Genomic DNA, 26,132 nt, shown 5'->3' with positions numbered 1-26,132 from the left:
ATTTCTGAACTGAAGAACACAGTAAAAGGAACCAAAAGCAGGCTCGATGAAGCAGAGGATTGGATTAGCGAACTGGAGGACAAGGTAGAAAAAAACACCCAGAATGAGCAAGAAAAGGAAAAGAGGCTCAGAAAGAATGAAGAGGGGTTCAGAGAAATGCAGGACAACATGAAATGTAATAATATCCATATAATAGGGATACCAGAAGGAGAAGAAGAAGAGCAAGGCATAGAAAACCTGTTTGAAAAAGTAATGATGGAAAACTTCCCTAATTTGATGAGAGAAAAAGTCACACAAATCCAGGAAACACAGAATCCCACGCAAGAGGAATGCAAAGAGGCCCACTTCAAGAAACATCATTATGAAAATGGCATAATTCCAAGGTAAAGAGAGAATCTTAAAGGCAGCAAGGGAAAAACAGTAAGTAACATATAAGGGAGCCCCAATAAGACTAGCAGCTGACTTCTCAATGGAAATGCTCCAAGCCAGAAGGGAATGGCAAGAAATATTCCAAGTAATGAAAACCAGAGGCCTGCAACCAAGACTACTTTACCCAGCAAGGCTCTCAATTAAAATGGAAGGCCAAATAAGGAGCCTCCCAGACAAAAGAAGCCTCAAAGAATATGCCTCCTCCAAACTAGCTCTGCAGGAGATGCTAAAGAGTTTGTTTTAAGAACAGGAAGAAAAACAGTGAAAGAGAGAGTAACACAGGTATGAAAAAATGGCAATGAATAAATACCTGTCAATAACCTTACATGTAAATGGATTAAATGCCCCAATCAAAAGACATAGAATAGCTGAATGGATAAGAAAACAGGACCCACACATATTCTGCCTACAAGAGACCCACCTCAGAACAAAAGACCTACACAGACTGAAAGTGAAGGGCTGGAAACAAATTTTCCAAGCAAATGGACAGGAAAAAAAAGCAGGGGTAGCAATACTCATATCAGAAAAAATAGACTTCAAAAGAAGAAAAAAGAGACCCAGAAGGTCACTTCATAATACTCAAGGGAAGAATCCATCAAGAAGACATAAACATTGTGAATATATATGCACCCAATGTGGGAGCACCCAAATACATAAAGAAAATCTTGGAGGACTTCAAGAAAGATATTGACAGCAACACAATTATAGTAGGGGACTTTAACACCCCACTGTCAAAAATGGACAGATATTCCAGACAAAATATCAACACACATACTGTGGCATTGAATAATGCCAGAGATGAAATGGACTTAACTGATATATATAGAGCCTTTCATCCCAAAGAAGGAAAATACACATTCTTTTCAAATGCACATGGAACATTTTAAAGATCAACCACATGATAGGACACAAAGCAAGCCTCAACAAATTCAAGAAAATTGAAATCCTATCAAGCATTTTCTCTGACCACAAGGGACTGAAACTAGAAACAAGCCACAAGGAAAAAAACCCCAAACACTCAAAATCATGGAGATTGAATAGCATGCTATTAAACAATGAGTGGATCAAGAATAAGATTAGGGAAGAAATCAAAAACTTTCTGGAAACAACGAAAATAAACTCACAACAATCTAAAACTTATGGGACACAGTAAAGGCAGTCCCGAGAGGGAAGTTCATAGTGATACAGGCATACCTAAAAAGATAGAAACATTTCAAACAAATAACCTAACCCTATGTCTACAAGAACTCAAGGAACAACAACAAAAACAACCCAGAGCAAGTACAAGGAAGGAAATAACCAAGATCAGAGCAGAATTAAATGACATAGAGACTAAAAACACAATTGTAAGGATCAGTGAAACCAGGAGCTGGTTTTTGAAAAGATAAACAAAGTCAACAAGCACTTAAGCTGGCTCATCAAGAAAAAAAGAGAGAGGACCCAAATAAACACAATCAGAAATGAAAAAGGAGAGACCACAACTGATACCACCAAAATACAAAGGATTGTAAGAAATTACTATGAAGAACTGTACGCCAAGCAATTTGAAAACCTAGATGAAATGGACAAATTTCCAGAAAAATATAACTTTCCAAAACTCAGTGAAGAAGAAGCAGAAAGCCTGAACAGACCAATAACTCTTGATGAAATTGAAACAGTAATCAAAAAGCTTCCAACACACCAAAGCCCTGGACCAGATGGTTTCACAGGAGAATTCTACAAAGCATTTAAGGGAGAGATAACCCCCATCCTCCACAGATTATTTCAAAAAATTCAAGAAGATGGAAGACTCCCAAACTCTTTTTATGAAGCCAGCATCATCCTAATCCCAAAACCAGATAAAGACACAATGAAGAAAGAAAACTTCAGGCCAATATCGCTGATGCTAAAATCCTCAACAAAATATTGGCAAACCACATCCAGCAATATGGTTTTTTTTAAATTTATTTTTTATTGTTATTCAATTACAGTTGTATGCCTTTTCTCCCCTTTCCTCCCCCCACCCCGGCTGAACCCACCTCCCTCCCCCACCCCCTCCATCCCCCCCGATTTTGTCCATGTGTCCTTTATAATAGTTCCTGCAGTCCCCTCTTCCCACTGTGCCCACCTCACTCCCCCCTGGCCACTGCTAGACAGTTCCCCCCCTCTATGTCTCTGGTGGTATTTTGTTTGCTTTTTTCTTTTGTTGATTATGTTCCAGTTAAAGGTGAGATCATAGGGTATTTGTCCCTCACCGCCTGGCTTATTTCACTTAGCATAATGCTCTCCAGTTCCATCCATTCCACTGCAAAGGGTATAAGCTCCTTCTTTCTCAAAATATACCATGATCAAGTGGGATTCATCCCAGGGATGCAAGGATGGTACAATATTTGCAAATCAATAAACATAATACACCACATAAACAAAAGCAAAGACAAAAATCACAAGATCATATCAATAGATGTGGAAAAAGCATTTGATAAGATACAGCACCCATTTATGATAAAAACACTCAGCAAAGTGGGAATAGAGGGAGCATCCCTCAATATAATAAAGGCCGTGTATGAGAGACCTACAGCCAACATCATACTCAATGGACAAAAACTTAGAGCTTTCCCACTAAGATCAGGAACAAGACAAGGATGCCCTCTCTCACCACTCCTATTCAACATAGTATTGGAAGTCCTAGCCACAGCAATCAGACAAGAAAAAGCAATAAAAGGCATCCAAATTGGAAAGGAGGAAATGAAACTGTCACTGTTTGCAGATGACATGATAGTGTACATGGAAAACCCTATAGACTCCACCAAAAAACTACTCTACCTAATAAGGCAATTTGGCAAAACAGCTGGATACAAAGTCAATACTCAGAAATCAAAGGCATTCCTGTATACCAACAACGAAACTGCAGAAACAGAAATCAGGAAAAAAATCCCATTTGATATAGCAACAAGAAAAATAAAGTACCTAGGAATAAACCTAACCAAGGAGGTAAAAGACCTGTACTCAGAAAACTACACAACACTGAAGAAAGAAATTAAGGAAGACACAAACAAATGGAAGCATGTACCATACTCATGGATTGGAAGAATTAACATCATCAAAATGGCCATACTATCCAAAGCAATTTATAGATTCAATGCAATCCCTATTAGAGTACCCATGACATATTTCACAGATATAGAAGAAATATTCCAGAAATTCATATGGAAGCATAAACAACCCCAAATAGCTGCAGCAATTTTGAGAAAGAAGAACAAAGCAGGAGGGATCACAACATCTGATATCAAACTGTATTACAAGGCCACTGTAATCAAAACAGCCTGGTACTGGCATAAAAACAGGCACATAGAAAGACCAATGGAACAGAACAGAGAGCCCAGAAATAAACCCAAGTCTTTATGATCAATTAATATTTGACAAAGGAGGCAGGAGCATAAAATGGAGCAAAAATAGCCTCTTCAATAAATGGTGTGGGGAGATCTAGACAGCTACATGCAAAAAAATGAAGCTTGATCACCAATTTACACCATACACAAAAATAAATTCAGGTGGATAAAAGACTTAAATACAAGTCGTAACACCATAAAAGTCCTAGAGGAAAACATTAGCAGGAAAATCTCAGACATTCCACATGGCAACATCTTCACAGACAAGCCCCCTAAAGCAAGAGACATAAAGGAAAGAATAAACAAATGGGACCTCATGAAATTAAAAATTTTCTGCAGGGCTAAAGAAAACAGCAGTAAAATGAAACCAGAACCAACTGTATGGGAAAACATATTTGTCATTGACACCTCAGACAAGGGTTTGATCTCCAAAATATATAAAGAACTCACACGACTCCACTCCAGGAAGACAAACAACCCAATTAAAAAATGGGCAAAGGACTTGAACAGATGCTTCTCCACAGAGGCCATACACAGGGCCCAGAGACATATGAAAAGATGCTCAGTATCACTAGCCATCAGAGAGATGCAAATTAAAACCACGATGAGATACCACCTCACACTGGTCAGAATGGCCAACATAAACACTGGAGTGTTGGAGAGGATGCGGAGAAAAGGAAACCCTAGTACATTTTTGGTGGGAATGCAGACTGTGCGGCCACTGTAGAAAACACTATGGAATTTCCTCAGAAAACTAAATATGGAACTGCCTTTTGACCCAGCAATTCCGATGCTGGGATTATACCCTAAGAATCCTGAAACACCAATTCAAAAGAACCTATGCACCCCAATGTTCATAGCAGCACAATTTACAATAGCCAAGTGCTGGAAGCAACCTAAGTGCCCATCAGTAAATGAGTGGATCAAAAAACTATGGTACATATACACAATGGAATTCTATGCAGCAGAGAGAAAGAAGGAGCTTATACCCTTTGCAACAACATGGATGGAACTGGAGAGCATTATACTCAGTGAAATAAGCCAGGCGGTGAGGGACAAATACCCTATGATCTCACCTTTAACTGGAACATAATCAACAAAAGAAAAAAGCAAACAAAATATAACCAGAGTCACTGAAGTTAAGAACAATCTAATAATAGCCAGAGGAGAGTGGGGAGGGGACAGTGGGGAGCAAGGTTTTCAGGAACTACTATAAAGGACACATGGACAAAACCAAGGGGGAGGGTGGGAGCAAAGGGAGGAAGGTGGGTTTGGATGTGGTGGTGGGGTGGGGTGGGGAGAAAATGCAGACAACTGTAACTGAACAACAATAAAATAATTTTAAAAAATAAATAAAAATTTTAAAAATTATTACATAATTTAGCGTTTTATTAATTCTGTGATCTTATCCCTTTATTTTGTCAAATATTATATTATTTAAAATATGTATATTTAAAAAACCCAGAAGCACTGTTCAGTTTGCTAAAATATATTGATATCCTAAATGAAAAAAAAGACTTCATAATCTTGGAACTGTGTAACCCCTCTTTGATTCACCACCAGCACTTAAAAATTTAATGAAAACATTTCAAAGTATCATGATTAAGAAATTTTGGATTATACCTATCCTTTATTGTAATAGAGGTTATCCATATTTTTCACTATTATTAAACAGAACCTAAGTTTCTAGGTTATTATTCTAGTAAAAGTTGAATTAAAATTTATCTTTATGTAATTATTGGTTACATGATAAAATTTCATTAATCTTGGCAATCAAACACATTTTCAATATTGTCATCATTAGAGTAAGCATAAATGAGTTGGCATTTATATCACCACTTGAAAGATATCCAAAGTACACTTTTCCATTATTGCTAAAATTCATTTAGGGACCAAAAGGAAGTATGTCAAACAGTATTAAGTCATAGGTTGATTATTACTTTTTTGATACATTTGCCAAAGGTTTCTGGAGCTACATTTTCTGATTTAAAAGTTAAGAATGGGTTATAATTTTCTCCTAAAAGACATCAGTTGACTCTTTGAAAAGACTTTTCTCTTTTCAGCTCAAACTTACCAATGACTTCCAATAATACCAAATTTGAATTATTCATTATCACCTTTTGTTTCTAATGAAACTAAGTCATATAAAGTCCAACAGAATTTTCTAGAAAAAAAGAAAACTTTCTGGTTGGCATTAGTTATTTTTATCTGTATGGGAATAGAATACATGCCACACACATTCTGGAATTTTATTTAACTTTTTATCAGATAGTCACCTAAGTTGTACCAGACATCCATTTCTCCACTCAGGGTCCTCACTTCTACAATTGTTTGTCCCAGAAAATCATCTGACTCCTTTTTGAAATGTTGCTTGACTCTGGATTTGATGTCGTCATCTTCGTCCCACACTCTGACTTTGATTCGATCTGTGGAGTTATGGCACTCACTGAAAATAAATGTGGAAAAGTTAACAACCACTGATAACTGCCCTAAATGGCATTTGATGTTAGCAACTTAGTTTATGTCTATTTAATTCAGAAAGGCATAGTATATATTACATAATAAATTAGATTTCTCAATAACCCATTCAAACCATGGCATGTAGGTATCAGATATCAGGGATATTGAAGAAAAGTTGTATTAGTTAAATACTGTGAATTAGAGAAAATCCTATTCCATTCAATCCTATTTTCTTTAACTGAGGTAGATATAATAAAATTTTGGTCAGAAACATTTGTTTGGGGTATTTTCTCTATGGCATATTTCTTATTCACAACAGTTATCTGCAACAACATATCCACGCTCAGAAAATTCTGCACTATAAATATAAAGCTAATTTTATTAGACTGGGTATTGAAAAAGCAGACATCAGTCTCCTTTTTGATAAACCAAAAATCCCATTAAGCATATATTTTTAAGTCAAATTGAATTAGAGAAAAATCCTTTTGTTTTTAACAATAAGCTGCACATCTTAGTCCATTCCTCATTTACAGGATTCCTCTACCTTATCTTGTTGAAGCAAACTATTAATACTTAGTATTGGCCATATACATCATGGTCTTTCTTAACACTATGGCTTTTGTACATACTCTTAAGATTTTCTGCCTGCTAACTAATCATTTTCTAAGAATCAACTAGTCACCTGATCTTTATAACATTTTCTACAGCTTTTTGAGCCAGTTTGAATAATCAACACTTGTTGCGGAGCTTTATCTCTGAGCCCCACGTCTGCCACGGATGAAGAGTAAGTCTACCAAGATGTGATCTGCTTGGGGAGGAGAGGTGGCCGATCTCTCAAAGGAGAAGGGCCAAGAGCCTTTTCCGCCATGGGCTTTTATTAGGTTCATTTGCACAGGAATACAGATAAAGCTCATCAATCATTGTCAGGCAGTAAGGATCAAACAATACATAATTTATAGAGAACTTTGAGGGCTTATTCTGAGTTACAGTCAGTTAATTAAAGGGCTATAAAACTTTGGGAGATGGACTCATTTCAGACCTGGACCCTTATCATTTAAGCTGAGGGTATAAACAAAGCAGGTTTCACAGGATTTTATGCATTCTTTCTTAGGCCTGATTCCCCAGGGAATCCGCCCCTCCCAGCACAGGACTGCACCACCCTCTGTCATTGTTTCAGGCTTAAATCAGGCAAGGGAAGTAGGTAGCCAAGAGATTAGGAGACTTCTTGCAGACAGAATGAGGACTCAGGCTATGTCAAAGCCCAGGGGCGAGGGTCCATCACCCCCTTTTCCTATAGCCCCCCGAGTCCTTCCCTCTGGGCCTTTTCCGTGACCATGCCTGTCTTAGGTTGTTCCTCCCTTGAGGAATCTTACCCATCATTGGCTAACTGGTCAAGCTCAGGGCCAAGAAAGGTAAAGTGGGCAGAGATGGCACCCCTGCCAGGGAGATAAGCTTTGTCTCCTTAGTGGCTTATGGTCCCAACTCTGACTCAGCCTTAACCATGGGGGGTTACAGCCTCTGAAAACAGGCAGGGCAGTTCCCAACAAACACTGAGCTCCAAATTTACTCTGTACACACATTCACTTTAGTGCAGGGGTCTTTAACCTGTGGTCAGTGGGTGAGTTCTGAGTGTCACTGAAATTGGATTTAAAAAAATTTTGAAAACCAACTTCATCTTTATTTTCCTTCAATTATGAATATAGGCACCAAACCACAGCAGTTTTATCAGTACCTATAAGATTTTCTCAGCAATATATTTACTTAACATTATATGTGTTATGGAACTAAAAATGTTATTCCATCTTTACTGTACTAAAGCCACATAAATATAATTGATTTTATTTTTAATTCTATGTATTTTATCTTATGCATTTAAAAATATACTTTTGAAAAAGGGGTCTATAGCCCACACCAAATTGCCAAATGAGATCATGACACAGTAATTATTTAAGAACTTCTGACAGTTTAATGTCTCTCCCATTAACCTACAAGGCAAAAATAATAAAGCAAATACAAGAATGAGATTTCAGGTCCAACATGCCAACGTGAAAAATTATAGCTCCACTATTTCTGCTTAATGTGGGAATTTTCAACACAGAGCATTCTGGAAATTTCTGGGACATTTTTGGTCCCTTCAACAAATGTTGAAGGGCACTATTGTCATGCAATGGACTAGGTAAGGAATGGAGAACCCTACACCTAAAGGACAGTTCACATTATTTAAAATGACAAGAAGACATTGATGAAGATGTGAAACACAAACCTTAGCTTGGAACTTAACTCTGTATATAAAAACACCAACATTTGGGTATGTTTTACTAGACACTGAAATTTCCTGGCAAACAACTAGTACGTAAATCACTAATCAAAGTAAGACTTTATTATTATTGTTCAGAACTTTAAGGGTTGTTTTCCATTTTGACAAACTAAATTACCAATGTCAAAACCACTCAAAGTATTTGAATCAAAATATTGTATCAGTTTGCATTTGAGATGGTCACATTCATGCTAATTTTACCTACAGAGGAAAGTAGATTATCTACTAAAGTATGTATTCTAGGGTAGTTTTGTCTAACTTCACATATTACAATATATATTAGAATACTTTTATTTCTTTATATTATGGCTACAATATAATATTGATTTTTAAATATATTTCTAGGTTAAATTATATATTTTGTTTTAGAAAAATATCAAATTATTTTATATAAAAAGGTCATTGTATCTAATAGGGTTGAGAATTGCTAATTATTTCTATGACTTAACTATGAATCTCATTTTCTTTATCTATAAAATGGGGATAATAATATATATCTTACAAGATGTTTATGGAAAATAAGTGAAATAAAGTCTTACAGCAGTTGGCATAGTGATAGACACATAGCATTTGATATATGTTAGTTATATTATTATAATGTTGTTATTCCATGAGTTCCTTTTGAAGGTAGAGCCCATTCTAATATCTGTATCTTTTGCACAGTTTTTAGAATGTATCTTTCATTAAAGAAGTCTGCAAAGTTTTGCCAAAATAAATTCCCCTTTATTATATTTGAAGAAAAATAATTTTATTATTCTTAGAAATATTACAACTATCAAATAAATTCTCCAACTTTAATAGTTATTTTATTGGTAAAATGTTGTAGAAATAGTGTGGAAGGAGGAAGAATTAATTCATGATACTATATGCCTAAAAGCTAACAATGCCCAATTTTCACCAAGGAGAGCTGTCAGAAAAGATAACGCACAGCTATCTCCCATATACTCAGAATTCCAAGGATAACTATAAAAAACACACACCTGAAATCACACTATTAAGAATATTTAGATAATTAAATCTTTGGTAATTTACCCAAACTTTATATTAGAAATGACTAAGGTTTCAGTTTATTTGTTATAAATAAATTCTATGTAGGAACAAAAACCCAACTACTGGCTCATTTGCCTCATACTTGTCTTAGAAAAAGAATGAAAGGAAACTTAGGGTATCAGGAAAAAAAGTTACCTTTGCCATAAACTTAAAACTCAAAATATAAAAACAGAAAGAAGTCCCTTATTGTCACTTTTTGATAATTCGTCAGAGTTCACATAAGTTCCAGGAGACAAAGATCTATTTTTTTTTTTACTTGCAAATAACAGGTACAATAAATAGCAATCTCTAGATAATAAAGATTGGTAACTATTTCTAGAAGCTATTTTTTAACACAATAAAATAGCCTGTCTTATTTTGAAGAAAAAACTTCCTTTGGTGGTCTAGTTTATGTTATAAATATAAGGTAAAAAGTTTTAGTTAAATATATACACAGCTAGTAATCTACATAAAACAGTAATAACATATATATAAATGTGTACATATCTCTCTACCCATATATGTACACATACATACATTATCATCTCTTCCTCTTTGTACATAATTATGTATGAGGTCTATCTGGAAAAAGTCCGAGCATTGTTAAAATAATGAGAATGGTTTGCATGACATCAGTGTATCCTGGCAGCCAAGGAAAGTGGACTGGAATATGCATGCTTGAACAATGACGACTTCACTGTACTAGTCAGTGGGGACAGTAGATGCCATTGAGTGAGCATGTGTATTGTATGGCCATTACATTCAAAATGACTGAGTAGAGCAATGAATCTGCATCAAATTTTGTGTTAAGTTTGAACATGCCTCCATGGAAACTATTCAGATGATTTAGAAGGCTGCAGCTATGGGCAACTGGTGACTGGCAGCTTCATCACGACAATGTCCCCTACATCTCAGATTTGGTGCTCTGTGTCTTCTGGCTTTTCCCAAACCTAAAATCACCTTTGAAAGGGAGAGATTTCAGACTGTCAGTGAGATTCAGGAAAATGTAATGGGGCAGCTGATGGTGACTGGGAGAACTGTGTGAGGTCCCAAATGCCTACTTAGAAGGGGAATGAGGTGTCAGTGTCCTATGTACAATGTTTCTTGTATCTTGTATCCTCTTCAGTACATGTCTCTATTTTTCATATTACATGACTGGATACCTTCTGGACAGACCTCATATGTATGTTATAGACCAAGAGGAGGGAGAGACAATACTATCTTCCTTTCCAAGTTTCTATGAGAAATAGGTTCTTTTTTTTGTACACCTTCCAAATGACCATTCATTTTCCATTAATTTTCTGCATTAATTTGGTTTGTATTTTTGTCTTTATTATGATATAAAAAGTTCACTATGCCCTTATCCATATATCCATCTATTTATTCAGCCACCCGTTAAGCAGTTATTTATTGAACATCTACTTATGTGCTAGGCACAGTGGAGGCTTACCAAGGTTACATAATTCAACCAACCAAACTCTTCATTTTTGAGTTCAAAATAAAATGTATTTGAAATTAATGGATTCAGGACAAATACAAATAATTAATGATCTACCCTTATAAATATACTTGTAATTTTAACAAAGGAAATTTCAGTCTCTGCATTTCTCATTGAAACTATGTTTTTCATTTTTAAATTAAGAAAAATTTAAAATTTAGAATAGTATTAGATTTACAGAAAAGTTGTAAAGAGTTTACAAAGGCTTCTTGCACACCAAGATTCCCCAATTGTTAACGTCTTTCATTAACAACACTGGTTCTACCTGTTTCTCATAAAGGCTTGCTAGTTCCTACTTTATATTTTCCAAACAGCTATTTTTGAGGAGTATTAAAATCAAACAATTTTAGGTTTAAATCATCAGAAACTTATATTTTGATCTTCACAGAGTAAAGAAAACAGTGGGACTGTTGTTTCTAATACTGGAAATTACATAAGGATTTTGCAATGGGTGTAAAACCAGAGATGTACTTCAAATATGAGGGAGAGGTGCCATATATGAATGCCCAGCATCTCTAAACATTCTGCTTTCACTTGGCTGTATCCCTCATCTACTCAGGACTGAAGTTAGATAACTCACATTGCTAAATTCATTTGTTGCTATGGTCTAGATAGTTGACCTGCATTCAAGCAACATCTGAACTCAAAATTTAGCAAAGTGAGGCAATATTCTGAGGTTTTACTCTTTTGGTAATGTAGTAGTGGAGGATTTAGTACTTTGGTGTAGCATTTCTGGAATTTGGTTCTCAGAGGCAAAAGTATTGATCAATGGTTGCAGGGGTATTTTCTCTAAAGAAACCCCATGATATAATTGGATGTTGTTTCTGTACAGTAGCTTCAGAGGCAAATACTCTGACCTCTCCAAAAATTCTTGAGTGACCTAAAAGTTATGAAATAATATTTTTCTGCATAAGCTAACTAGAGTAAACTGTGTTATTTGCATTTAAGAATACTGACTAATGTAACAATTTTAAAAGAATTAAGAGAGTGGCAATAACAGAACTTAAAATGTGGAATTCACTCTGTGAGGTGTATGGGAAGACAGTAAAGATTTAATCATTTTAGGCTGCAAAGCCAATGCATTTTTATTTCATTTTATTTTTGTTTTGTTTATTGGAGGTTTTTAGAAAACTTTTTTGTTGAATTTATTGGGGTGACATTGGTTAATGAAATTACATAGGTTTCAGGTGTAATAATATATCATCTGTATATTGTATTGTGTGTTTACCACCCCAAGTCAAGCATTTTAAAATGCAATAGTAAGACAGCTGGTGAAAATGTTGCTTGCTATATATACCTTGGAACTCCAACTACCTGCCAAATGAAGCTTTTTTATTAGTATGATGGTAGAAATAAAATTCAGAATGTTGGCATATGCTCATTAAATCTTGCTGCTTTCACAAGTGTACTATAGCAGAGGTACACTTAAAGTAGAGCTAGACAGTCTGTAAGCAGAGATACAAGGGAGCACAGCTGTGCCAAAGAGGCTCACTCTGCTTGTGTCCTGCAATGTAAATTGACTGAGAAGATCATAATTTGGAACCCTGATGGGTTGAGAAAAGCCAGCTACCTCTATACACAAAAATGTACTTGTACAAGGGGAGGTTTCTAAGTGCAACTTCAAAAAGAGATAAAATGATTGCCCTTGAGCTTTCAAACATCTTCCTTTAGGAAGTCTCTGAGTGACAATGAAGGAGAAATTGGTGGCAAAAACCAAATTAATGGTGTTGCCATCTCATGCTGGCATACTATTTTGCAGGGCCTGGGACAGCACCCATTAGATTAAGAGAGAAATTGATCAGAACAGAAGAGCAAGTAGGAAAGAGTTACATTTTTTTTTTGGCTTATGTGGTTAATCATAAAATTGAGTTGAAAACCATCTTCTTGAAGCCTGGTAAATTTTCCAGGAAATGGTACATATTCCTAAATGTGCCTCTAGTTCATCTGGCTACAGATGTACTTAAAGTAATGTCTAGGTTCTTGAGGTTACAGCAATAAAAGTGAGGTCCAAGTATAGTCCCTTCCCAAATAGGAAGACTCTATGCCTGGATATCCTGAGATGGCACCAGCTTATGGTTATTGTATATATGTAATGCCTTTTAATCATTTTTAGAGCACTCATTCATTTACTTTCACTTTACACAGTACCTGTCTAGAGAGTGTAGGTGTTGACAAGCTGTGCAAGGATGGTCTCCCCAGAGGTGTAACCTAGGACTTGGAAAAAATGGCCAAAAAATTCACCCCCGAAAAAGTACCAGGACCTGCCATGTTGGCTAGCCAAGTAACTACTTCTGCTGCTAGGATTGGAAGTCCTGAATATATCTATCCAACAGGACTCTGTATTTGCTATCTACCAATAATAGTCATATATTTCCCACTTTCCCTCTCACCAAATGAGACTTCTATTAATAAAATTGCTGTTATCCTATCGTCTTCTAATAATACATTGGTATTTTTGGAGGAAGATGACTTGTTTCTAACTTATGGGTCCAAGGATTACAAAGTGAAACCTGTGATCCTTAGAGAGAATACCCAAAGATTATGGACTTCAAAACTAAATGCAGAAAATTGATATAATTTTTGAATTATCTACCATGGAATGGAGAGGATGAATTCATTTGATTTAAATATACAGGTAGAAAGTTTGATAAACTTCAGTCAAAGGTAGAAGGTAGCAGATACTATAAGTTCATTCATAGACCAACTTTTCAACCCTGCTTTTACCTTTCCTATTTTGATACAATATCCCAGCCTTCCTTGCAAATGGAGATGACCACTTGACCTAGTTCTGCCAATGAGGTACAAGCAAAAATCTTCTAGTCCTGTTTCTTCTATTTTCTTTTTTATTACCCTTGAACATGGATATAAAATAGCCCTCACTAAAGATGTTGCAACAAGAAGATAGAGTAAACTTCATTTTTTAATGAGACAATTAAGTTACCATACTAGCCCTCAAATGGCTATACCTGCAATTCTTGTTGAATGAAATAAATGTCTTTTTGACTAAACCACAGTTGTGGCTTAATGTGAAACTGAAAGAAACTGTAATCAAATCCAGTGGGAAAACAATTTTGAAAAACCTACTAAGTTAATTTTAAAAGTATATGAAGTAATTTTAAATGAATTTAATTTATAACCTGTTACTATTTTTTTAGGTTTTAAACTTTTTGTTCACATACTGAAAATTGTACATTTCAATAATTAAAATCATTTGAACCAAAAAGACACTCTAATTACACTACATTTTACAGCTTGCAGAACACCTTGCACCAGCTTGGATTTTACTCTAGATTTCACTGTTGTCCTACCCAGATTCTTCCTTCGCCAACATGCAAGTTCTTTTCCTTCCTGCCAGCCAAACTAGCAGATGGGGGAGGCAGGTGCATCTTTGTTGTCAGCAGTTCTCTGATGTGAAAAGAGGCAGCATAGTTATTTAAATTGATCTGACCTCTTTGCATCTACAAAGTTAAACAGCTAAAAGAAGTAAAATAAGAAGGCAATGCTGTGGAATGTACAGTGCATATTGGCAGTGTACGCCTCATTATGATTTGCTTGCCTGCTTCTCCTGCCCAACTGTTTCTTTTGAAGGCAGTGAATTTTCTCTTGCATTTTGTCATTTTCAATTTTGTCCTACTGAATTTCTCAATCTCAGCCATATCAAGTTTGTCAGAGATGGTTGCACTGTTTTATATTCTTGCCATATTTTATGTTATTCCTTAACTCTTTACCATATATTTCACAAACCTTGACTTTTAGTAAAATATAAAAGTTTACATTTCAAATGAGAAATAATAGGCTCATTTACTAAACAAAAGTTGACAAAAGAAATATCATCATACACAAGAGGAAAATCTATCACATACAATAGAGAGAAAAAGCATAGTCCCATTAAATCTTAGTTTGTTAGACCACTTCCAAACTGATTGATTAGTCAGTCAAGACTCTTGGTTTAGTTTACCAGTTCGAGAACTTGCCTTTTTTATGATTAGAAAATAATGCATTTTATTGTACAAATTCTTGGTAAATACAATAAGTAAAATAAATACTGTTAGAACCATTTGCTTTGTAGTTGTCCTTTAATTAAAAATAATTCCATTCAAATAGAATGATTCATGTCTAACTTTATGGGTTTTTTTTCTTTGTTAAAGGGGACTGGTTTGTTTTCTTGAGAATAAGATATTCTATTTCTGCCAATATTGAAGGAAAACACTTCACTTTTCAGGACTCAGGATTCATGTGTGTGTGTGTGTGTCTCTGTGTGTGTCTGTATGTGTGTGTGTTTTAAGTTTTGCTTTTAACTCATAGGTACCGTACTCTTAGAGCCAATTACTATTTGTGCAATTTTATTTTGGTGGTCATTCCAATAACTAATGTCTTTATAATTATTTATTCCAACTTTGCCCATGGTCCCACTGATAATATTTTTAGATTTAGAGTTTCCTAGATATGGCCCAAATACATACCTCTGATGATTAAATCAAAAATCAAAGTAAGCAAAAACTCAGTGGTTCTGTTTTAATACAGCAGTGTAGAAAGATCTGAACTCCATCACTTTCACGAGCACATTGAGTCTACAGCTACATATGGAATAATTTCCTTGGATAAAACCCAAATGCTGAACAACAACTACACATCAGGCAAAAAAGAGCCATAAATATATAAAGAAAATATTAATGAACCTAAAGGGAGAAATAGCAATATAATTGTAGTAGGAGAAATTAATTCCCTACTTATCTAAATGGATAGATTATCTAGACAGAAAACCAATAGGAAACAGTAGTCCAAATGCACATAGATACTTATAGAACATTCCATCCAAAAGTAATAGAGTACACATTCTTCTCATGTGCACATAAACATTCTGCAAATAGAAATGTTAAGCCACAAAACAAATCTTAATACATTTAAGAAGTTTAAAATCATATCAGCATCTTTTCCAGCTATAAGAGTATGAAACCAGAAATCAATTACAAAAAAATTGGAAATTCACAAATATGTGGAGATTAAACAACATGCTACTGAACAACCAATGGGTCAAAGGAAATCAAAGGGGAAATTTAAAAAAAAGACCTTAAGACAAACCAAAATGGAAATAGAACATATCAAAATGTATGGGATGCAGCAAAAGCATTTCTAAGAGGTAAGTTTATATCAATAATACTTACCACAAGAATCAAACAAAAAAATCTCAAAATCTTAACTTTATACCTTGAGAAACTAAATGAGAAACAAATGAAGCCTATGTAAGTAGAAGAAAGAAAATATAATATATAGGAGAAGAAATAAAAAAAATAGAGGCTAAAAAGGCAGTAGCAAAGACCAATGAAACTAAGAGCTGGTTCTTTGAAAAGATATATTAAATTGACAAACCTTCAGTTAGACTCACCATGAAAAAAGAGGAAGATGTAAATAAATAAAATCAGAAATTAAAGAGGAGACATTACAATTAATACCACAGAACTGCACAGAATAATTTGAGACTATTGAACAATTATATGCCAACAAATTTGTCAGTCTAGAAGAAATAGATAAATTTCTAGAAACATACAACTTATCAAGACTGAATAATAAATAGAAAATCTGAATAGACTGATTACTAGAAAGGAAATTAAATCAATAATCAAAAAACTCCTAATGAACAAAAGAGTCCAGGACTAGAGAGCTTTACTGGTGAATTCTTCTAAACCTTCAACTAAGAATTAATACCTGCAACCACTGTGGAAAGAAGTATAGAGATACCTAAAAAAATTAAAAATGGAACTGCCTTTTGATCCAGCTATCCAACTTCTGGGAATATATTCAAAGAAACCCTAAACACTAATTCAAAGAACATAAGTACCTCTATGTTCATTGCAGCATTATTTATAACCACCAAGATATGGAAGCAGCATAAGTGTCCATCAGTACATGAGTGAATAAAACAACTATAGGATATTTACACAATGGACTACTACTTGACCATAAAAAAGAATAAAAATTTACCTTTTGCAACAGCATGGATGGACCTGGAGAACATTATGCTAAGTGAAATAAGGCAGTCAGAGAAAGACAAATATATGATTTCACTCATACGTGGATTCTAATGAACAAACTGAACAAGGAATATGGGGACAGACCCATAGATAGAGAGCAGGCTGACAGCTATGGGAGGAGCTGGGGAAGGAGGGATGGAGCGAAAAGGCAAAAGGACTCATGGACATGGACAACAGTACGGTATTGTGGGGGATGAGGTGTATAAAGGGGATAAGTGGCAATGGAATAAAACACAATAAAAATTTAAAAAAACAAAAAAGATTCAATGGGGAAAATAGTTAATTCCAATCTTTCTCAAACTCTTACAAAAAACAGAAGAAGGAATACTTCCAAACTTATTTTATGAGGCCAGCATTACCTTGATACCAAAATCAGACAAGGATGCCATAAGAAAATTACTTGCCAGTATCTCCAATGAAAAATAGATGCAAAATTCCTAACAAACCTTACTGTATAGAATTCAACAATACAGTAAAAGTATGGTACATCATGGTCAACTTGTTCCAGGGATGCAAATATAGTTCGACCTTCACAATCAGACAATGGGGTGTACCACATTCACAAAATGAAAGATAAAAGTCAACAAAATGGACAGGCAACATACTGAATAGGAGAAAATATTTGCAAATCATATATCTGATGAGAAGCTAATATACAAAATATATTTAAAAATTATACAACTCAACAGAAAAAAATCTGAATACAAGCGAGCAGAAGATATGAATACATACTGTCCTAAGAGGACATACAGATAGCCAATGGGTACATCTGCAATAATGAACATGACTAATCATCAGGGAAATGCAAATCAAAACCATGATGAGATATCACCTCACACCTGTTAGAATGGCTATTATAAAAAAAAAGACAAAAGATAACAATTGTTAGTGAGCATGCAGAGGAAAGGGAACCCTTGTGCACCATTGGTAGGAATATTAATTGGCTCAGCTACTTTGGAATACAGTACAAAAATTCCTCAAGAAAATAAAAATATAAGTACCACATGATCCAGAATTTCCACTTCTAGGCATTTACCTAAAGAAAACAAAAACACTAACTTGAAAAGATATATGCACCCCAAGTTCACTGCAGCATTATTTACAATAGCTAAAATATAGCAACAATCTAAGTGTCCATCAATGGATTAATGGATTAAGAAGATGTAAGATATATGACTGGTATATATATCAGTCATATATATATGTTACATATGTTTAAATATATATTTAAAATACACAGATATTTAAAATATTTAAATATATATTTAAAATATATTTTAAAAATATATATATTACATATGTAAAGGAATGTATATTATTCATCCATAAAAAGAATGAAATCTTCCTATTTGTGACAACATGGGTGGACCCCAACGGCATTATGCAAAGTGATATAAGTAACTACTATGTGATCTCATTTATATGTGCAATCTAAAAATAAAATAAAAATGAAACCAGAAAACTGAGCTCATAGATACTGGAAACAGGTTGGTGGTTACCAGAGTGGGTGGTGGGAGAAATGTGTACAGGGGGTCAAAAAGTGCAAATTTCCAGTTATAAAATAAATAAGTTATGAAGTCATGATTTCAATGGAAATGACAAGCTCTTGCTCAAGTAGTCATCCCCTGATGGGAAATCCTTATTGAAGTAATATATAAGCAAATAGTTGTTCAATAAGAAAAACTGTACCTACAGTTGAGCTCAATCTAATGGAGCAAGTAAACAATATCTCTCATGGCAACTATTTAAAAAAAAAAGCCAAAAATAAGTGATGTTGCCATTTAAAATTATATTCATAAGAATGTGTAAAATTTTAGCTACACATTTTAAGTATAGCAAATAAAATTCTGTAATATTTTAAATCATGCTGTACCAGGTTTTGTTATTAGGCAAATTAGTAAAAGAGCTATTCGATATATGCATATACACACACACACTGAAATAAGCTATAAGGGTATTTATCAAAATGTAGGTCATATAATTAGTAAAAACTTTGATTTTTAAAAAATATTTTTCTATTACAATAAACAAAACTATGTATTTAAAATACCTACTAATTGTAAATAATCTCATTTTAACTCAGGCTGGAAGGCAGGGCACTGATTAAGAAAATCATCAGCCAGAAACCTGCAAGAGCCATCCTGAGGCAAAGCAGCAGCAGTCTTTCAAACAGTAATTAAATTCTCTAGTTACAGCTTAATTCCTTAAACTCTGACCCACCAATGGAAATATTGTTAGATAATCAACATTCACATTTCCTCTTAGTGATTTATTATAAATTATGTAACCCACTTCCATGACCATAGTGGTGTCTGATTTGTGATTGAATCAAGATTCCCAACCCTATTATCTTTGAATTCTATTACAGGAGATGGACAAACTCTAAGTTCAAAACTCACTGACAATGCAGAGCAACTTTTCCCACCTGCATTCATCAAGGACAATTAAATTATGGGAGTTAGGATAAAAAAAAAGATAGTACCCAACATTTTACTTTTGCTTAAGTTTTCTTGTGGTTTTTCTTTGTAGAATTTGGGCATTGTGTATTCATTCTACAAATCAATGATATAAAAGATGATTAAAAATAAGAACAAAAAATGATTTCTGTTATTAGCAGCAACTTTGAAAAAAGAAAGGAGGTGAAGAGGAATTTATGCATGGGCATTTAAGGTTAGCTAAAGCAAGTCCTTGTACAGTAACAGATCATAGAACCAAAGGGCAAGTATGACCTAATAATACATGTACATCCATTTCCCTGCCCCACCTTCTGGCTCCACAATTAGATCAGAATCCTTGGAAGTTTTATATTCTATTTTTATAGCTAATATTTTTCTCCCTAGATACTAATGTTGCAAAATAAACTTATTTTACCAGCTGTTTTAGAATTATTACATATTAAAACAATGTTAGTAGTAATATTAATATTTAAGAAATGAAGGTAAGGAACATGTTTGTTTACAAAAATACTTTAGTGCACATTTTGTTATGAAAGAGGAAAAATCTTAGGAAAAGAGATCTCAGAAAACAGGAAGACCTGTGATGTCACTCATATGTGGCATCTAAAAGTCCAAACTCATAAAACAAAGAGTAGAATGATAGTTACCAGGGGCTGAGGGGTGGGGTGAAAGGAGGGATGCTGTTAAAGGGTACAAGCTTGCAACTAGTAGGTAAGGAAGTCCTGGAGATACAATGTACAGTATAGTGAATGTAGACAATACTGTGTTTTAATTATCAAATCTACAAGGAGATAGATCTTAATTATTCCCACCACAAAAAATAAATGATGATATGTGATACAATGGCAACTGTACCTATATCTACAATGTCAATCATATTGAACTATATAAATGTATCAAACTCACATGTTGTACATCTTAAATTTCCCCAGTGCCATATGTCAAATATATTTCAATTATAAAAAAAAATGACAACAGGAAAATCAAATTGCTTTCTCTATCAAAAAAAAAAAAAGGATAATGTGTGTGTATGTAATAGGGATGGTTTCTAGTTATCACTTCTTCATTTTGCCATGTATTTTTCCTTCTCAGACCCTTTGTTCATTGTGTTTCTTAGGGTACACATGTCTTTTCCTTATCTGTATTTCAAGACCCTTAAATATGGCCTCTGTGTGAAACTTCCCTGGGAGTTTTTTGCCCCAATCCCTAGTACTTGCAGCAAGTACTCAGAAACCATTTATAGAATAAATAAGAGAAATATCACAGGTAAAAACAATCATATTCTTTTCTGTTGTTCATTAACTATTACAAATATGCATATTTGACTTTTCTTTAAGTGCTGATGCATTTTTTTCTTAACTTATTTGCCCACAGAATAAAGACCTATATGTTAACGATCTCTAAAGCAAAAACTAATGTAGCTGTAAAGGGCCTCGAACAGTGTTAATGTCGCTGTCATTTTGTGGTCATCCTATTCTAGCTCTAATATTCCAAAGTGTGATTCATGGCATGTCATGCCTTTTTTCATTTTACTTTCAAGGTCAGTGTTCATTAGGCATGATGGAGTAATATAATAAGCTTGATTAAAATTCCATTTGATGTACTCTGGTTTCTCTTCAAAATGAATAAATCTTTTTTGCTTTTTACTAGAATTCCATTTGAGCCACTTACTAGCAATATGATTTCAGGCAAGATACATAACCACACGGAGCCTCTATGCCCAGTCTGTTAAATAAGAATATAGTGGTACCTCAGTACTCATCATTAATTCATTTTGATGAATGGTGAGCAAGCGATGATTATTGAGGCATTTTCTCTTATGGGGTGAAGTGAGTGGCGAGCCCCAGTGCTGAAACATTTTGTCCTCCTGAAAATGCAATGAGTACTGAGTTCTGAAGCCAAAGAGACTGAGGTACCATTGTATCAATAATATGATTATAAATGGTTTTATACACACACACACTTAGAACCGTGCTAACCACCCAGTAGGGTTTTTAAAAAATATTTTATTTATTTTTAGAGAGAGGGGAGGGAAGGGAGAAAGAGAAGGAGAGAAACATTGATATGTGAGAGAAGCATCTGACTGGTTGCCTTTTGTACAACACCAACTGGGACCTGGCCCTCAATCCAGGCATGTGTCCTGCTTGGAATCCAACCAGCAAGTTAGTGGGAGGACATCCAACCTACTGAGCCACACCAGCCGTGGCCCCAGTAGGTATTTAATTACTTCTAACTAATCAAAGTAGATAATTATATCATTCAAACATATAAATGTATTTTGCCTTTAACAGCAAAGAACAAATTCCTGCAACATGTATAATAAGAAAAAAAATTTAGTAGCTAATTATCAAAACACAGGAAATTGATTAATTATTGATTTATACTGATACAGTAAAATCTTACTCTGCTATTAAAGAGTTATAGTGTTTGGGGCTCCTTATTCTGTTCCACTGGTCTGTATGTCTGTCTTTAATGAGGCACCACACCGTTTTGGGTCCTGTAGCTCTACACATTTTTTCAGTATTCAGCACAGTGTTGTTGATTGCAGGTACAACGTTGTGCAGCAGGTATCCAGAGTTTATTTCTCTTGCTTAATTGAAACGTGTTGCCTGTGGATTAGTAACCCCTTATTTCCCTCTCTCAACTCCTGGGAACTGCAATTCCATTCTTTGACTCTGTGAATTTGACTGTTTTAGATATGGCACAGAAGTGTAATCGTGCAGAATTTGTATTTCTGTGACTGGCTTATTTCACTCAGTACAATCTTTAAGGTTCATCCCTGTTGTTATGTATTGCAGAACTTCCTTCTGTGTATGGATGAATAATATTCCATTGTAAGTTCATACAAAATGCTTTGATTCACTCATCTGTGAATGGACATGTAGGTTGTTTGCACATCTGGAGTATTAATAGTGCTGTAATAAACATGGGAGTCCTAATATCTTTTTAAGATTGTAATTTCCACTACTTTTAGATACTCAGAAGTAGGACTGCTGGATCATATTGTAGTCCTATTTTTATTTTTTTGAGGTAACCCTATACTGTTTCCCACAGTGGCTCCACCAATGTGCATTCCTACCAATATGGCACAATACAAAAATTTGTTGACAAGGGTGCCAAGACTAAGTAGGAAAAGACGGAAGATAACTGGGACTGTAGAGGGGTTCTCTTCCAATGGGAGTTTAAATCATGGAGGAAACCCAGACATTGTTTTAGGTGCTGTCCAAGTCAGAGAGACAAAGGGAGAAATACTCTGGCTTCTCCTATCTTCTCATTTTTAATTTCACTACAGTGCTTCCTCATGTCTAAACCTAGTGGGCAAGGAAGTCTGGAGAAGTAGCCTTCAGTGTTCAGGTTCCTGAGACACAGAACACAGCGAAGAAACTTCAGGGAATAAATAGCAGAGCAATAGACAAATGACCAATACTGTGTATGTACCAAACTCATGTAGAAAATGCCATAGAGAGATACGTGAAGCTATACACTTAGCTTAAGTTATTTCTTTGGTTTCCTCTTTTATTTCTTCCAGTATTTCTTTGTCCTTCTCTGAAAGGTCTGAGAATTTGCATCTGGATCGATAAAGCTCTGTAATGCTAAAAGAATTTCTCTAGAGTGTATCATCCAGCTTCCTTATTTCAGGAAAGGAAACTGACAAATAAAGCATGATAAACATTTCTGCACTAGGTAACACAATGATTGATTTACAAAGAAATTATGGGCATAAAAATGTTTTGGAAAAATAATAGTGTTTTATAAATATGAATCATTTTATTACTATTTTACACTATATAGTTACTGCATAAGTATATGAATGCTTTAAAGACTTTTAACATAATATAGTGTTTTTTAGAAAGATGGATCATCTCCATATTGATTTCCATCTGCAATAAGCACAATTCATAGTATTATATATTGGTATTCAGTGAATTTCTTATTCACTGAATGTTATGTAAATATTTTAATTGAAAAATATTGTTTAGTATTAATATTTACCTTTAAAAGTTTGATGCATTATTTTTTCTATGTGTATATCTTTACGGACTTGTGAAAATAGTTTAACTAATTACTGAAAGTGGATTTTCTAGGTTGGAAGGAATATATATTGATTACATATACATCTATGTACAGACAGACATACATTCACACACCCACATATTACTAAAATATCCTGCAGAAAACATACATATATTTGCCCTTGTACCTACTTCTTTATATGCTCATTAACACTGAACATTATCACTTATCAATCTTTGCTAATCAGATAGTTGAAACCTACCTTTCATATTATATTGATTTTTAGAGAGCATATCTATTATACACTTAATGAAATATATATACACGATATTTGTGCAATACTTTCACTGCTACTATACCAATCCACTTGAAAAATAGAAAAAATGTGTGAAAAGTACCCTTGATACCCTTCCTGCATATCAGAAAGAACTTTAAAGAACTTATGCCTATTTCTTGACAGAGAAAAAGAATTAAAATAAATAGCTAGAATTTATCCCTGGCAAGAAGACAGAACTGTCAGCATTCATTTTATAGCCACCTAGCTTGCCTTTCTCTCCGATTCTCCCCTTCACTCTTTGCTAGAAAAGAAGAGCTACTATTCTCCCAAGAACAATGAGCTGCTACTCTCCCAAGAAACTTGAAAGCAATGATGGAAGTGTCAGCAGCAGGTGGCAGTTGCATCAGTTGCCTGACCAGACTTGATCTGAACACACTTGAATCAGAAGCATTAATCATAAAGGCAAATACAATTTATCTAACATTCCCAATACCGGCAACACAGCACAGGCTTATGGAGAACTGCAGTAATCACCAAAGAATTGCTAGCAAAGAGAAGAAACGTTAGGAAACCCTACATTCCAACGAAGTTTTCTACTTAAATCAAGCTTCAACCAATTACCTAGAATGGAACAATTGTGCTTAAGAACTCATAAATAGTACATCAGTTATACTTTAGTTGTCTCTGGACTCTTTTGCTGAATGTTATGAAAAAGGCAAAGAGATGGAATCCAAAAAGAAAAATATACCAAGCTGCAGTGTGAACACAGTCAACCATTTGATAGCTCCTGTGGCATTTTGGCATTTGGTAATGGTTTATCATTAATATTCAGACTCAAGTGTCTGGAAAACTGAAGTTGAATCTATACAATTATAAGCATTTATCCAATAACTTACATGAAAAATATAACCAAATATCTACTGGAAGGTTTTCAAACTTCCAAAAGTTTGTGTAATAAAAATGAAGTGATCTTTACAAAGCAATTTGGTCAGCTATAAACATTGGTATGTTTTAAAAAGAGCAAAAAACACTATCTTCCAGACGATGATAAGGTAAGATTTTATTTTCATAGAAGATATTACTGTAAGAGGATATCATTTTAAGAGAGTAGGGTGTTGGCATAAAAGAAAAGCTACAGTAAAAGCTAGGCAGAACAGTCAAAGGTCTTAGGGTAGGGCCAGTTGGTCACGGTAAGTCAGCTAGTTAGTTGGGTGCACGGCCTTCACATACGAGGACTTTACCTTCCATGCTGCACTGATCCCCGTTTCATGAACAGATAGTCCTCTAAGGGGACTGAGTCTAATTATCAATGGGCTTCCGGGTGGAAGCTTAAAATATGCCTCCCTCTAAAGTAGTCAACTCTGAGACCTCCTGGCAAGCCAGTACATAAATGTATCGGCAACTTAATTCTCCCCCAATTTACCATTTTCTCCACAACTTTACCCCTATACTATAAGATAGTTTGGGTTTGAAACTTTTTATTTTCATTCCAATTCTTGCAACTGAATATACAACTGAAAAATAAAACCGGATTAGTCATTTCAATTCTTCCTTGGAACAAAGAAAGTTTTACATAACCATTGACTGAAAAACTAAATATTTAATTAAGTATGCTTTATTTTAAAAATGTTTTCAATATGGCCCTTATTTAGCAATATTAAAAATGTCCTTTCTTGATGGAATTTTCCCAACACCTATATGTACTTAATTATTGGTCAACAATAAAGTTTCAGAAGCTCATAAACCTTTGATGTCAGAAAGAACCCTTGATATCATCTTCAGGTAAAAAGACATTTTAAATTTCCCCAGGGTAGGTGGTAGTTTTCCATCCTGTGTTTTCTCAACTTTATCTTTAGTTCTGTGAGGACAGAGTAAAAGAGGATGACAAGACCTCGTCACAGTAATAGTTCAAGTGGTTACTTCCTATTGCTTATATCAGTGCTTTATACTAAGCCAAAGTATGTGTTGTTCCTTTTATTGTCCCTTCAAGTCCAATCTAATCAAAAGCAGCATCCAGGTTTATTAGGTATAAACATAACTGAAAGAAAATAACAAACATATCATGAAGACTAAAGACAAGATTTCATTAGGCAGGAAAACATATACAGGAGAAGCTAATAAAAAATTAAATATCGAGTTCACCAAATAATGCTCATAGAATACACAGAGAAGAAACATACCTTTCAAATTTCTTGGGGAATAAAAAATTATTTTTCAAGTACAATTAAAGGAAAAGTAAGAAGGTAGAAATA

At 34.5% G+C, this 26,132-nt stretch overlaps 1 protein-coding gene across 4 annotated transcripts in view; it reads right to left on the bottom strand.

The window, feature by feature from the left end:
* UNC13C (unc-13 homolog C) overlaps positions 1 to 26,132 on the bottom strand; it is a 543,682-nt gene that overhangs the window by 276,636 nt on the left and 240,914 nt on the right. For all 4 annotated transcript variants that reach the window (XM_053928749.1, XM_053928748.1, XM_053928751.1 and 1 more), the window contains one exon: positions 6,074 to 6,243. In XM_053928749.1, coding sequence (XP_053784724.1) covers positions 6,074 to 6,243 — 170 coding nt within the window. The remainder of the gene's footprint in view (positions 1 to 6,073; positions 6,244 to 26,132) is intronic.

The sequence above is a fragment of the Desmodus rotundus genome, chromosome 7 (genome assembly GCF_022682495.2).
Source record: "Desmodus rotundus isolate HL8 chromosome 7, HLdesRot8A.1, whole genome shotgun sequence".
Lineage (NCBI taxonomy): Eukaryota > Metazoa > Chordata > Mammalia > Chiroptera > Phyllostomidae > Desmodus > Desmodus rotundus.
This window is presented reverse-complemented; position numbering and strand designations above follow the sequence as displayed.